At 38.7% G+C, this 15,780-nt stretch overlaps 1 protein-coding gene across 9 annotated transcripts in view; it reads right to left on the reverse strand.

The window, feature by feature from the left end:
- Positions 1–15,780, reverse strand: part of LOC100117692 (potassium voltage-gated channel subfamily H member 6) — a 536,423-nt gene that overhangs the window by 63,760 nt on the left and 456,883 nt on the right. For all 9 annotated transcript variants that reach the window (XM_032602146.1, XM_031932880.1, XM_031932886.2 and 6 more), the window contains one exon: positions 3,279–3,403. In XM_032602146.1, coding sequence (XP_032458037.1) covers positions 3,279–3,403 — 125 coding nt within the window. The remainder of the gene's footprint in view (positions 1–3,278; positions 3,404–15,780) is intronic.

A 15,780-nucleotide genomic window follows, 5' to 3' on the forward strand; every position in this document is an offset into this window, starting at 1 on the left:
CTAAAACGGTTGTCCGCCTGCTTAGTGAGAGCCCACGTTTCGCACCCGTACAGAACCACCGGCAGTATTATTGTCCGGTATATTCTTATTTTAACGTTTTTAGACAACAGCCTCGACTTAAGTAAATTACTCACGGCGTAGAAGCAAGCATTACCCGAATGGAGTCTCTTATTTATTTCGACATTAATCTCGTTTCTATCATTTATGGTCGTACCCAGATACCTGAATTCGCTAACCTTTTCAAAAGTAAAATTCCCAACTCTGAGATCTTCCTCCCCTCTGCAGATGCCTAGCTTATCCACAATCATGTACTTTGTTTTTGATTCACTCACTTCTAACCCTGTATACTCCACCGCTTTTATGAGAATTTCCGCGTTTCTTGCTACCGTTTCCCTACAATCCCCCAGTATATCCAAATCATCTGCGTAGCCTAGTATCTGCGTTGTTCCATTAAGCGTTGCGCCTAGCTGGCTAACCTGCATTTTTCTAACGGCATACTCTAACGTTAAGTTGAACAGCACCGTAGAGAGCCCATCCCCTTGTTTTAAACCATCGCGTATCATGAAGGGCTCTGATACATTACCGCCTACTCGCACCTTTCCCGTGCTTCCGTTCAGACATATTTGAATTAATCTCACGAGTTTTTTCGGTACACCGAGAAGTACTAGAATTTGATACATTTTGCTTCGCTTAATAGAGTCGTACGCTTTTTTAAAATCTATAAATAGTTGGTGTATGGTTTCGCAAAATTCCCACTTTTTCTCTAACAACTGTCTTATGGTAAACATTTGATCGCTCGTCGATCTGTTGCGCCGAAATCCGCACTGATAATCTCCTACTATATCTTCCGCGAATGGAGTGAGTCTAGCTTGTATTACGTTTGACAGAACTTTGTAGCACGTTGCTAAAAGTGAAATACCCCTATAGTTATTGCAGTCTGTCTTATCCCCCTTTTTAAAAATCGGTATAATGATAGATTCCTTCCAATTTTCGGGTATTGTTTCATTTTTCCAGATGGCACATACTAGTTTATAGATTTTGAAAGTGAGCTCGACGCCCCCATATTTGAGTAACTCAGCTGGTATAGAGTCATTTCCCGCGGCTTTGTTGTTTTTTTAGTTTTTTAATCGCGGCCTCTACTTCTTGGTAGCTCGGTTCCTCCACGTGGGGTTCAGCAGTGTCAATTTCATCCCCTAATTATTCGCTATTTTCGTGCACGTTTAATAATTTATCGAAATAATTTTTCCACAGCGACAGTAATTCGTTGTCATTTGTTACGAGGTCCCCGTTTTCGTCCTTCATCAATTGCGCTCTACTCCTAAAACCGTTTCTGATGGCGTTAATCCCTCTGTACATTTCGCGGGGGTTATTTTCCTTACTGTTAGTTTCTATTCTCCTAATAAGATTCTTTTGATACTCCCGCTTCTTATTTCTGTAGATCGCGCTCGTCTGTTTCCTTACGTTAGAATACTCATCTACGGTCCTATCTCTTCTATTTTGTAAGCTATCTAATTTAGCCTTTTTACGCCTTTCAAACCAGAGTTCGCACTCTTCGTCAAACCATGGTTTGCTCTTTGGCTTTTTCTTTTTACCCAGTAATTTGTTCGCGGCCTCTTTTACCGTTTTTTCGATGTCCCCCCATAAGCTATTCGGTTCGTCATTCCCCTCCGGCGATGTGTTTGCTTCTTCAAGTGCCTGAAACCTGTTATTAATTCCTATCTGGTACCTAATTCGCTCTGTTCTATGTCGTAGTTTCTCAATATCGAAGCTTTATACCTTGTTTGCTCGCTTACTATTTTGATTCGCTACTAGTCTAGCTCTTAATTTGGCTACTGCTAGGAAGTGGTCCGAGTCGCTATCTGCCCCTCTGTAAGCCCTTACGTCAAGAACATTAGTATGACGACTTTTTTCAATGAGGAAATGATCAATTTGGTTCTGTGTGGCACCGTCCGGCGATGTACACGTTGCCTTGTGTATATTCTTGTGCTTAAAACACGTAGTTTTGATTATAAGATCTTTTGACGCCGCGAAATTTATGACCCTAATGCCGTTATCATTGCTGGCTTCGTGCAGGCATTCCTTCCCTATAGTAGCCCTAAACATTTCCTCCCTACCTATTTTAGCATTGAAATCGCCTAATACTATTCTTGTGTCGTAAGACGCGAACTGGTCGATTACCTGCTCTAAAGTTTCGTAATAGAGATGCTTAGCTTCTTCTTCTTTGTCCTCCGTAGGACAGTGTACATTAATAAATACATATCTATACCATTCACCTTCGATAATGATGTACGAGAGCCTATCATTGACGGATTTGAAACTTTTAACCGAATGTATGATGCTTTTGCTTACAAGAAATCCGGTGCCTAGAGATCCCCCACTCCCGGCCCCATACAGGTACGTGAAGTTACCCGATGCTAGTACTCTGCCATCTGGCCACCGCGATTCCTGTATTGCTACCAAATCTAGATTGTACCTATCAGCTTCCTTTACGAGTTCTTTAAACGCACCTGCTCTGTATAGACTGCGAACATTCCAAGTTCCGACCCTTATTAGCGGCTGCTTATTCAATTTATTCGCAGCTAACCTCTTTCTCAGGGGCTGTTCCTCTATCCGCAACCTAAGGACGTGCTGTGTAGTGGTATAGGCACCCACCCGTCCGATCTGGACGACAACGCCCAAGACCCGCTTAGGGTAGCGGCATTGTAACAGACTAGTAGACTATAGACGAAGAAATAAAAATAGTGTTTAGACGTTTTTATAACATTTTTAAAACCATAATCTAACGTTTTTAAAACATTTGGTAGTAAGATTTCTGGCTTCAGGCGGCTTCAGAAGCGGACATTTCCAACGTTTTTCAAACGTTTATAAAACATTTTTCAAACTAGATTTACAAACGTTAAAATGGTTTAGAGTAAAGCGTTTTTTTAACGTTTTAAAACGGTTCTGTGCTATCAGGGAGTCGTGTCAATCATTTCTTTCGTCATGTACATAATAACTTACATATAATAAATACTTTTATACCAGTTTCCTGATAAGCGGCTTTGATCGCCGTCACGTTTTCAAAAAGAAAAACTGTGCTTGTTTTTTTAAACACCCTGCCTTAGAAAGATTTATAACTTTAAAAATAATATTCTTGAATTACCACTGAGGGATAGAATAAAATATCTCTAAATTCTTACAGACATCGAATAATATTATCCCAAAATTCAAGGTAGTGAATGAAACTATGCAAGTAATAAAACAATTTTGTAATATTTAAATGTAACTTCAAGAAGTACCTGTTATGGAGTCAATAGTTGAACTTCTCTGTTTTGGTTCGCCAAAGTCTAAATTTAGTGGCGTTACGTCTTGACCAGCTTTTTCTGTGTTAAATTCTAAAATTCCACGTGAACTTGCTCTTTCACTTAAAAAAAGACAAATAAACACGTGAATTAATTTAAACTAGCTCAGTCGCTAGCACTCGTATATCGCGTATTGCAAATTTAGTAATTAGTACTTATGTACTTGTAAATATACCATATACCATGTTTAATTAAAATATTTCACTTACGAAAATAATGTGCAGAGATCTGTGCATAGATCATTAATTTGATTTAAACAATTTTTTTAATATCTTGTAAAATAACAGTTTTGGAGTTCACAACTAGACTTTTTTTGTTACCATCCAGATGGTAAAACCGATATAGGCACTTATTATATTATTTTTTTCGCTTTTAAGAATATTCTGAAAATTTAAAAAATACGATCTAAATTATGTGCAGAGATCTGTGCAGAAATCTCTGCAGAGATCTATGCACAGACCTTTTTACATTATTTTTATATGGGTTTCGTAAAAAAAAACTTCTTTTTCCACTTTTTGATGTTTTTTTCAGGATCTGCTCCATGAAATATCTCGAAATTGAAGTAGTGTAGGGTTCTAATAACCTTTAATAATTGTGTTGATTTCTAGAAAGGTTCGACGTTTCGTTTTTGAGATAAAATGATTTTTTATCTCAAAAACTGAAAAAAACTGAGAAAAAAAATGTACACAAAGCAACGTTGCTTTTGAGTTGCTATCGATGTTATTATTATTAGAGAAAAAGGAAAACTCATCTGATATCAGTAGAGAGTAGCATCAACAAGCTGCGTAATATGAAAAATCCATGGTCCTTCTTTTACATCTTTTAAGAACATTAAACATCACTGATTGACAGAAAAAGACGCGAAGTACCAATATATAACGGTCTTTGCGTATTTTGCGTATATTATCCAGTCGAGCCAGCTGCCCTACAGTCCTTGTGTAAGGACATAACCTCACATCACGCTTTTGTCGCACAAAGTTAGTTTTGTTTGTGTAGTTGATGCCGAATTCGATTGTTTACCTATCAGTGACGTGCTATATTCCTAAAAGATGTAAAAGAAGGTTCCAGGGCTTTCCATATACAGCATCTTGTGATGCTAATCTCTACTGAAATGAGATAAGTTTTACTTCAGCTTTAACGACAGTAAAATTTCTAATAACTTAAGAACGACGTTGCTATGTATGTTTAAATATTTTTTTGTTTTTATTATTTACAGTTGCAGTCAGCAGTTAGAGTGGATTTCTTGTCAGCAATTTAGAAGGCAACTATGACTGCTGATCGTGTGTCGCACTTTCTGTTATTAGTATAAGGTTGTAACTTGATTATTGTCCTTTTGCAAAGTTTGTTTATGGCATGGATGATTTTAAGCACATCTGCTCTATAAAGAACAATGCATGGACTATAGTTATAATTTTATCATATGTCTTTATGATGTGATAAATTGAAACCACAAAAACATGTAATCAAATTATATGTTTTTATCATGTAATAAAAACATGTGTTTATTTTCAACTGGGACACGCGCGCGCACATCCGTGCGGACATTTATCGAAAACACTATTTTTCGACTGAAAATAGCCACCACACGGACGCTGCTCGTATGTATCGGGATTCGAATATCGCAGAAGGAAATCTATCTTTGGTAAGACCACGCAGCGACAGATGTGTTTGTGAGGAACTACCCCCTTACTCCTATACCTGTGGGTCGTAGGATTAACTCTGGCAGAAATCTACCTTCCTGTCCATTGAAAGAGTTACGACGAAATAGGAAAGGAGTAAAATAACAAAATAATATTTAAATAAAAAAAGCTGCACTTATATTGTTTTAAACATTTATAGAATGTCTGCTGACTCTTATAATTAATATAAGATGAAGCATTCCCCGGAATACTTCAAGAGCGCTATGCTCGTTGCATACTAAGTAACCTTAAGAACTACCCTTCATCCGACCGCCAGAAAGCAGGCTACTTTGTGCTGTAGCGGAATACCCTATATATCCGAGGCTGCCCTTCTTACCAATGCATAATACGCGCACGCTATCTACCTACGTCTAGGTAGACTATAACAAAGTGACTATTGGCGTCCCGCAGACAGTAACTTGCAAGCATTGGTAAATTATTTGTTGCTGCTTACTTAACTATCAAGTATGGCCGCCGTGTCAGTAGATTTAAATCCACCCAGTTACATTTATCAAAAATTGATAAATGTAAAATGCTTAATCTATACCTAAAAAAGAATAAAATTATCCATCTATCCACCGCGGAGAATTTTTATTATCGTTCATCGTTTCTTTAATAAACACTTAGGTGCAATTTTTCGAAACCGTTATAACTCGAAAACTAAATATCAATCCTTTAAAAAAAAACTCATCTATCAAAATTTGAACTTGATTATTGTCTCTATACTCCAGCTATCATAATAATAATAACCTTCAATAGTCATTTTTTTTTTTTAGAAAGGTTTGACATTAAGTTTATGAGTTGAAGTAGTTAGAATAGTTCGCAGAATGCGTCTAGAATCGTTAGTAATAAAAAATCTCCATAGAAAAAACGCAGATGCGAGAACAACAATATTGTTTTCACAAATTGGTGAAAAAACAGATCAAATAAGCCTGAGTAAATTAAAATTTATTTACTAGAAGATGGAATTCAAGCAATATAATTTCAGTTATATAGGGTATACAGGGCGAAAAAAAAATTTTAGAACGTTAGTATCTTTGAAACCGACCAGTTACATAAACAGTCCAAAGAAATAGTTCACGATACTATATAATGCTAACTTAATCTTGAATTTGAACTCAATTATTGCTTTTTTATTCTAGTTACCGCGTCCCATAGAAGATCAACTTTTTTTCAGTTTTTGATTTTTTTCTTCGGATCAACTACATCAAATGACTTAAAATTGTGTATAGTTCTAATAACTTTTAATAATTATGTTTTTTAGAAAGGTTCATCATTTAGTTTTCGAGTTAAAACAGTTCGAAATATAGCACTTTATGGTGTATAATAAAAGAACGACAAACGATAATATAAATTTTTTTCTGTAGAAATCTAGGTTATTTTATTTACTTTCAGAAAAATATCAAGCAATTTACTTTGATCAACTTTCTCAATAACTTCATATAAAAACTGAAATCTCAAAACTTAAAAATCGCTATAAAAAACAAATGCGTCTATAAAATGCAAAAACAGACTGTTTACTCATTATGTTATAGTAAAAACAAAGAAAATCACACACACACACACACACACACACACACACACTTCCCAATAATAGACGACCGAGTGTCATCAAACCAGAAGACGGGAACAGCGGGCTCGAGAGAAATACTATAAGACTGGTTAAAGTAGAGAAGTTGTAGACGCCCTAAACAAAGTTGAGCTGGATCCCTAAGGGCGACCTAACCATTTAGTAATGGAGGAGATAAAGGGAGGTTATTTCCCCTCTTAAGAACCCGGAATTGCTGGAACGTATTGTGACCACGCTGTTTCTCCTTCAACTGGAAGTAACAGCTATCCTTTAAGCCAACGCAAATGACGAAATCATTCTAACAATTACCATAGAAGAATTACCGGCTACATGCAAAAAAATTGGGAACAACAAAGCTCCAGGCCTGAATGGCATACCCAATATTGCATTGAAATAAGCTATACAGACACACCCCGATGTCTTTGTTGACCTGTACAATTCATGTCTCGAAGAAGGTATATTTCCTAAGAACTGGAAGAAGCAACGCCTGGTGCTACTACCAAAAAGAGATAAGCCACATGGAGAAGCTGCCTGATACAGACAACTCTGCATGCTGGACACCCCGGGCAAGCTTTAAGAGCGCATAATCAGCGATAGAATAGACCAAGTCATTAAAAATCCGGTGGACTAGCGGAATATCAATACGGCTTTAACAAAAAACGCTTCACTCTTGTCGCCGTAAGCTTAATAGTCAACACCGCTAGAACTGCAATAAAAGGAAAGAGATGGAAAGAAGGAGCCAAGAAGTACTGTGATATTGTTACACTGGATGTTAAAAATGCGTTTAACTTAGCCAGCTGGGGCAAGATACACAATGCACTACGAAAAAATGAGGTACCCGCATATATAAGAAGGATTATGTCTGACTACCTAAAAAACAGAACCCTTTCGTATGACACAGACAGCGGCACGAAAACCTAACAAGTAACAGGAGTGGTCCCACAAGGTTCAGTGCTTGCCCATTATTGTGGAACATCATGTACGATCGAGTGCTTAAGCTAGAGCTACCCAGGGGCAACGGTTGTAGGATTTGCAGATGATATTGCAGTAGTAGTAGTAGCAAAGCAAAAGGAAGAGGTGACGGAAATCTCTAACGAGGCAGTAGGTATAATCCACGATTAGCTAAGGCAGACTAAACTTGAGCTTGCTAGCCATAAAACGAAGGCTATCCTTATATCTAGTAGGAAAAAATAGAGACAATAACATTGACAGTAGACAGGCACGAAATAGACTCTCGGCCGACCATTAAGTACCTGAGAATCAGCATACACGCCAGACTAACGTTTAAGCAGCATTTCGAGAGGGTGAGCAATAAGGCAGCAAAAGTCGGTGCTGCACTATCGCGACTAATGCCGAATGTAGGTGGACCAACGCAGGGTCGAAGGTTACTCCTAGCCAGTGTAACTACATCAATTATGTTATGTGGTGCCCCAATATGGGCGGACGCTATGTTGGTGAAGTCCTACGCACGAAATCTATCAACAGTTTATAGGAGAAGTGCATTGCGGGTTGATTTTGATTACCAAACAGTATCAGAAGATGCAGTATGCATTATCTCAGGTATGCCGCCTATTGACCTTCTAGCAACAGAACGAAAGAATATATACGAAGAAAGCCGACGTGGTAACAATACTCAAAAGGAAGTTTGGAAATCCGCAAAGGAACAAACCCTAGCTGAGTGGCAAAGAAGATGGGACTCCAGTGAAAAGGGGTGATCCACACACTGCCTCATATCATGTATTGCTGGCTGGACCAGAAGACGACACGGGAAAGTGAATTACTGTCTTACGCAGTTTTTGAGCGGACATGGGTGCTTTTAAGCCTACATACACCGCTTCAAGATAGAGGAAAACCCAAATTACCCAGTATGTTTGGAAGCAAATGAAGATACGGAGCATGTCTTCCGTGACTGTTCGCGATACAAAATGAAACGGTAGGTGAGGGATATATGTATGTGTTAAACTTCAAAGGAGAAGACAAAAAGGCTAGTTAACGGGTTCCACGGAAGTATTGTTCAACGATAGTACCTCTGGAATCCGGTGTCGGAGGGCCACTTGTGCAGAGCCTGCACTGCCTACGCCACATAAAAAAAACACGCACAACGTAGGAGCCATTGCATTTTGAAAACACTAGGATTGTGTGCATGAAAGTGTGTATCACCCGTGCGAGGGTGATGCGGCGCGCGCGACCTTCACGGCGATATAATCGTGCGAGCGCGATTATTCCAGCGTCGCGGCAAGTCGCAAAGTTGTAGGCGACTCGCGTATTATTATTATTATTCTTTTACACTTGTAAACTCACGGTATTGATGTGCTAGTGATATAACTTAGACTTATTATTTTACGTGCTTTTTCGTCATTTCTAAACCTCGCTTGTTTACTCCCGATCCCTGTTACTTCCTACGATTACCGCCGCCTCCGCGAGCGTTATATATTAGTACTTATCTAACGCAGTTGAGCAGCCGAGCACGCGCCAGGCGGCGCGTAGACCCAGCAAAATAAATGCAGCTGAGACAGCTGCATGCAACGGAGACAGCTGCATGCAACGGAGGTGTTTCGCGGGCGTAGAGGAGTCCTCCGCTGCATCAAGGGAACGCGATCCAGTCGTTTAGCACGTTATTCGTTGGTCGAATTCACACTCCGTTACAAACAATCAATTTTCAATCAAATAATTTAGTTTTAATCGCAAACAATTCAAAAAGTATTGGTTTATCAAAAAAATTGTAAATAACAATTTTTGCTTCATAATAATTGCTTTATCGATTTGCGGGGTTATTTTCACAAAATTAGTCTTTCGACCTCCACGGAGGGGTAAAAACCTACCCTATGGTTAAAAATATATATCGAAGGGTGTATTTGTTTCTTGAGATATTCTACATCTACTGTTCAAATTTCAAGAAAATCGATGCATAATTTGGATGTAAAAAAATTATTTTGATTAGGCGCCGTTGCTTGTGAATAAAGTCAAAGAGTTATATTTTAAAAACTTTTTTGAAAACCACGAAGTTTTAATTAGGAGAGCGGTTGGATGCTAATGTTTATAAAGTGCTTAATTAACTTTCTTCTTAAAAAGATTTAAGTTTAATCAAAATCGAATAAAGTCCTTTGTAAAGTACTGATTTTTATCTCATTTAAAAAAGTCGTTTGTCTATAAGCATTAGGAGCCAAGTTACGTTTTTTTTTAGCAAGCTATTGCTCCGTGAATAAACAAGATATCGTCATGTTTAATATCGTAAAATGCAGTTATAGACTTGTCGTTTATGCATAATTATCAGTTGTTGCTCTTATATAGATTTTTAATTGTGGAAACTGTAATGGAAAAACGTGATCGGACAGTTACGCCCGACGGCGCAATGGGAAACGAAGTGGGGATAGACTCGCGTGTTTACAGCTCGGAACTGAAAAGTAAGTCGCGAATCAGGACGCTCGGAAAAAATAGCGTAATTTATCCAAAAATGCTTCTTTTTTGATCTTCTTTTTAATTTGGGGTAGCGTAACAAAAAAATTACTTTAGCGTCGTCAGATATAAGACTTGTTCGCGTGCAATTTTTATTTATTGCAAATGTTAAATTTGATTAATATACACAATATTGCATTTCATACGAAAAATAATTATTATCAATATTAATATATCTATAGTCTAGTTTTATCAGACTTACTATTTTTTATAGCTATTTTACTATGAGAAGGTCTGAAAAGTATTGGTCTCGAATTTGGTCAGACATGACAATAGAGCAAGTGCTTATGAGATCCATGAAAATTGTTGGGGGATTAACACATGGTCGAGGCATTACGCAGTGTATTAGATAGAATTAGATTCTATCTATGCTTGTATGTGTATTTCCGAAGTCATGGAAAATTTGTAATACTCTTTTAGCTTTATTCTGAACAACATGTCGATTTACGATCTTCTCGACTCAAACGAGATAAAAATGACCAAGTAAAACTTCTAAGATTTATAGAGGCACACTATCTAATCCCAGAATGAAACATTTAATGCCGATTAGTACAGGTTTAAAAACAACTGAAAATATTAATTGTCACAAATCTTTGGAAATCGGTCGTTCAGGACTTGCATGTATAATAGGAAAAACTTTTGGCGATGTCAAATTTCAAAGGAAAATAAAGTTTTCTCACTTCCAGCTGTAAATTTTTCGCTTAAAGTCGATAATGAAGTCATATCTATAGATCCATCTTTACTTTTTCAAAGAATTTCGCTGCATATTGAAAAAAAAGACGACATGGAAAACTTTCTACAATTTGAAATTATACCCTTTCCTCTGTCAATTTTCAATGAAGCTGAAATGCGCAAAACTCAAAAATCCGAATTTTAAGAACTCGGGGAGCATGGGGTAGCTGGGTTTAAGCACTTTGGTTTTTGATTTATACTCGCTTCGTTCGCCTCCCTTCGATTTGCCGAGGAGTTGATTAAATAAATTACTGAACTCGGCGAGCATGGGGTAGCGAGGTTTAAGCGCTTTGATTTTGATTTATACTCGCCTCGCTCGCCTTCCTTCGATGTGCCGAGGTGCTGATTAAATAAATTACTGAACTCGGCGAGCATTGGGTAGCTGGGTTTAAGCACTTTTGTTTTTGATTTATACTCGCTTGGTAGCCTTCCTCCGATGTGCCGAGGTGTTGATTAAATAAATTACTGAACTCGGGGAGCATGGGGTAGCTGGGTTTAAGCGCTTTGATTTTGATTTATACTCGCTTTGGTCGCCTATCTTCGATTTGCCGAGGTGCTGATTAAATAAATTACTGAACTCGGGGAGCATTGTGTAGCTGGGTTTAAGCACTTTTGTTTTTGATTTATACTTGCTTTGGTAGCCTTCCTCCGATGTGCCGAGGTGTTGATTAAATAAATTACTGAACTCTATTTTGAATCAGTACGTTACATACGTCAAAAAATAGCGTTATATAGTTTTTGATGGATACCCTGATGTCTCCAAAAATTTATTTACCAAAAGCGCAGAAAGAGAACGTCGAATTACACGACAAATTGGCTGAGAAGAATCGTTGAAACGGAGCATGAATATTAAATTTTCTCAAAAATCATTTTTTTCTAATAAAAAAAAATTAAAATAGACTTGTTGTGATGCTTCGTGAAGATTTTAGTGCAGCGGGATTTTGAACGCTTCAAGCTGTAGAAGTAGCAGCATAGATAGAATCCATTTGGCTAATACACTTTGCATAATTCTTCGACCATGTGTTAATCCCCCAACAATTTTCATGGATCTCATAAGCACTTGCTCTATTGTCATGTCTGACCAAATTCGAGACCAATACTTTTCAGACCTTCTCATAGTAAAATAGCTATAAAAAATAGTAAGTCTGATAAAACTAGACTATAGATATATTAATATTGATAATAATTATTTTTCGTATGAAATGCAATATTGTGTATATTAATCAAATTTAACATTTGCAATAAATAAAAATTGCACGCGAACAAGTCTTATATCTGACGACGCTAAAGTATTTTTTTTGTTACGCTACCCCAAATTAAAAAGAAGATCATAAAAGAAGCATTTTTTGATAAATTACGCTATTTTTTTCCGAGCGTCCTGATTCGAGACTTACTTTTCAGTTCCGAGCTGTGAGCACGCAAGCATACCCCCACTCCATTTCCTACGGCGCCGTCGGGCGTAACTGTCCGATCACGTTTTTCCGTTATAGTTTCCACAATTAAAAATCTATATAAGAGCAACAACTGATAATTATGCATAAACGACAAGTCTATAACTACATTTTCCGATATTAAACATGACGATATCTTGTTTATTCACGGAGCAATAGCTTGCTAAACAAAAAACGTAACTTGGCTCCTAATGCTCATAGACAAACGACTTTTTTTGTTAAATTAGTTAAAAATCAGTACTTTTTAACGGACTTTATTCGATTTTGATTAAACTTAAATCCTGTCTTTGAGAAAAAAGTTAATTAAGCACTTTATAAACATTAGCATCCAAGGGCTCTCCTAATTGAAATTTCGCGGTTTTCGAAAAAGTTTTTTGAAATATAGCTCTTCGGAGAAAGTAAACAAAGCTGACCTTGACCTTCTATCCGAGCCAGTGAGAGGTCAAGGTCAAGATTGTTTACTCTCCATGTTGCCGTTAGTACTTTTGAAAGAGCCCCTCACCCTCTCCACGTCTATCCAAAGTGCCTCTAGTAGTTCAAGGCACTTTGGAGAGAGTACCCTACCTTACTGTTCTCTCTGTCCAAAGTGCTTCTGATTTCAATCCCCTCTACTTCTCTCTACCCAAAGTGCCTCTGAATTTGGGAGACACTTTAAAGAGAACCCATCCCCTCTCCCTCTTTTTATCCGAGAAACACTTTGGAGATCGGCGAAGCGACTTCGTAAGGTGTGTGAGTCGAAATAAGAATATTGATTTGTCTGTATCGGTCTTCCCGAGACAGGTTGTGTGGTGAGAAAGAAGAGAAATCAACTTTAAAACATTTTCTCTTTTCTTCCTAACGTTTTAACGAACAATGCCGCCCTTATCAGGAGACTGATGTGAAAAACTTATATTTATTAAAAACTTGTTGGTGTATGATAATGTATGTACAGTGTAAAATAAAACTTACAATTATGGAGAAATTCGGTACAAGATTTTGTCGAGAAGGCGCTTCCCTGCCGCGCAGCGGAGGGAATGTAGGTGATCCGTGTGTCTCTCTCTCTCTCTCTCTCTCTCTCTCTCTCTCTCAGCTGTTCGATTCTAATTCGCGCGAGTCGAGATTTCCGTCGTGTTTATATAGCGCAGAACAGTGAGAAGAGAGTCGAGCGGCCATGTTGACAATTTCTTCCGCTATTTACGTCAGAGCATGGCTTATGTTTGTTTTCTTTTCAGCTGATGTATAAGGTGTGTGTATACTGTATTAAAATATTGTATATCTTTCTTATTCTCAATACCTTTTTCTTGTAAGTGTATGTGTAGCATTTCGGAAACTAGTCTTTTATTTAAATTGATCTCTCTGTCAGACGTCGTAGAGTGGCAAGGGCTTGCTATGCATGATCTGTACATGATGTGTGCGAGACCACAGCACCCAACGACTTTATCAGTATAACAATAAACTCAGAGCAGTTTAGACAGGGCGTAGTGTGAATTTCGTCTAGATTAGTGCGAGAACTGAGCGCAGTTGAAATGGCAGAGCTAATGCAGAGTGTAACACAGAGTAACACGGACTTTGATAGTGTGTCCGTGCCTCGAGGGGCTGGTCAGGTCTTGCTCATTTCTAAGACCACTTTTAAACGATCTATTTTATCCATTCAAAATACGGATAATCTCTGTCTACCTCGATCGCTTGTTTGCTTGCATATGCATGCTATCCGCGGTGACGTTTGCACGGGGTATCTGCAGAAAATGTGGGACAGAATCAGACAATGTAATGGCAATAAAAGAAGGCTATAAAACTCGTTAACAGCGCTAGAGTTGTTATACCCGAAACCGGCTGTAGGATACCCGAGATAAATATACACGATGAATCGGAATATGTTCATAATGTCGCTAATACTGATAGGTATACTCTTCGTATTATGTATTACGAGAGTAGTTGACATTATGAGCCTTCTTTGAACTTGGTAGCTGCGGCTGGCAGGAATTTATGTTAATATATTGAGACTAGCATATCTTACCTTCAGAAAGACATTTATCGAATCGCAAGTACAGCGAAAACGAGCAGACGTCAGCTGATGTCTCGTCAGCTTCCATCTTGACAACTACGGCAGTAACACCGGTCATGTCTACTGCTACTGCTGTAAAGTCCAATAGCGTCTCGTTGGCCTCCATTTCGAGGACTGAGGACTTCTGCTCTCCCTCCTCATCATCTAGTTGTACGAGCGCAATCAGCGTATCTCCTTTAGTGTCAGCAATCGATTGTATTATCGACTAAATGCTCTGTACTTTGTATGTCCGTACTAGTCATAGGGTAAATTTCAATATAATATCGATTGTATTATTGGCTAAATGCTCTCTACTTCGTATATACGTACTGGTCGCAGAGCAAAATAATAGGAGAGAGTGTGTGTGTGTGAGAGAGAGAGAGAGAGAGAGAGAGAGAGAGAGAGAGAGAGTTACTTCTCCGGAATTCATACACTTTGCGTAAAAAAGGTATCTGAGTATCGTGGCTGCAAGCGAAAAATACTGTTCTCACGTAAATTCAATATATTCTTTGGTCATTTGATTATTCTAGAGAGCAAGTTTCTACACATGTCACACTTTTTAATAAATCTGAGATGCACTAAGTCGAAATATAAAATATGAAGATTGTAACTGACGACTTCTGTCTCACGGTTTTGACAAAAAGTGCCAATGCAGGGTTTTTTGAAACTAAAAAGTGGTGGAAAAAATGTGTGGCGGGAGGCGAAAAACAGCGCAGCTTCTTCAGCCTCGACCAACTCTCTCAGAGTAATCAGGTGCAAATTTATTATTTTCAAAATGAGAATTCTAAGTGTCGCGGAAATTAATGTACGCGCGGGTTACCGGTACCGTATCGGTTCACCACCACCGCTATCACCAACGCACGACCCGATACTGCCTCAATATTGCGAGGACAGGGTGGCTGACGAGGAGGTAGCTGCAATAATGGCAAGCACCAGCCCTATTAACGAGGCACCATTTGTCATGTTTGCTGCGTATGGGTCACTACAGCTGCTGTACCCGGAGTTAGGGGTCGCAGTAGACAACAAAAGCGTCGTCGGCGAGGAAGAAAAGGTTGCGAGTATCGCAGGTCCAGGAGGCAGAGGATAATGTCGTAAGGATTTTTGCCAGGCAAGCCGAGGCTCGGGCTTTGGAGCAGTAGGAGGAGAAGGAGGCTGCAAGGGTGCGCCATCTCAGAGAGGATGAAGAGGATTCTGAGGAAGGTGAAGAAGCTGCTAAAGAAGATGGGGCCGCCGACGCAGAAGAGAAGGAGGAGGAGAATGAGGAAGAAGATGAGATGGATGACTCAGGTGTCGATAGCATCGACAACATCCTCGAGTCAATGGATGAAGAAATTAGTAGCAGCAAAAGCAGCAGTACTATCAGCAGCAGCAGCGACAGCGAGGCAGACGAGCCATATGATCCTACAAGGGATCCGGAACGAGAATCCCGCTTGCATCGGCTTCTTGGGTTCCGCAAACACCTGTGGCAGGTGCGCCAACGTCTGCTCCGACTTAAGCGTCGACAAGACGTCAGTAGAATAAAGGGTAA

Source organism: Nasonia vitripennis (genome assembly GCF_009193385.2).
Source record: "Nasonia vitripennis strain AsymCx chromosome 5 unlocalized genomic scaffold, Nvit_psr_1.1 chr5_random0003, whole genome shotgun sequence".
Lineage (NCBI taxonomy): Eukaryota > Metazoa > Arthropoda > Insecta > Hymenoptera > Pteromalidae > Nasonia > Nasonia vitripennis.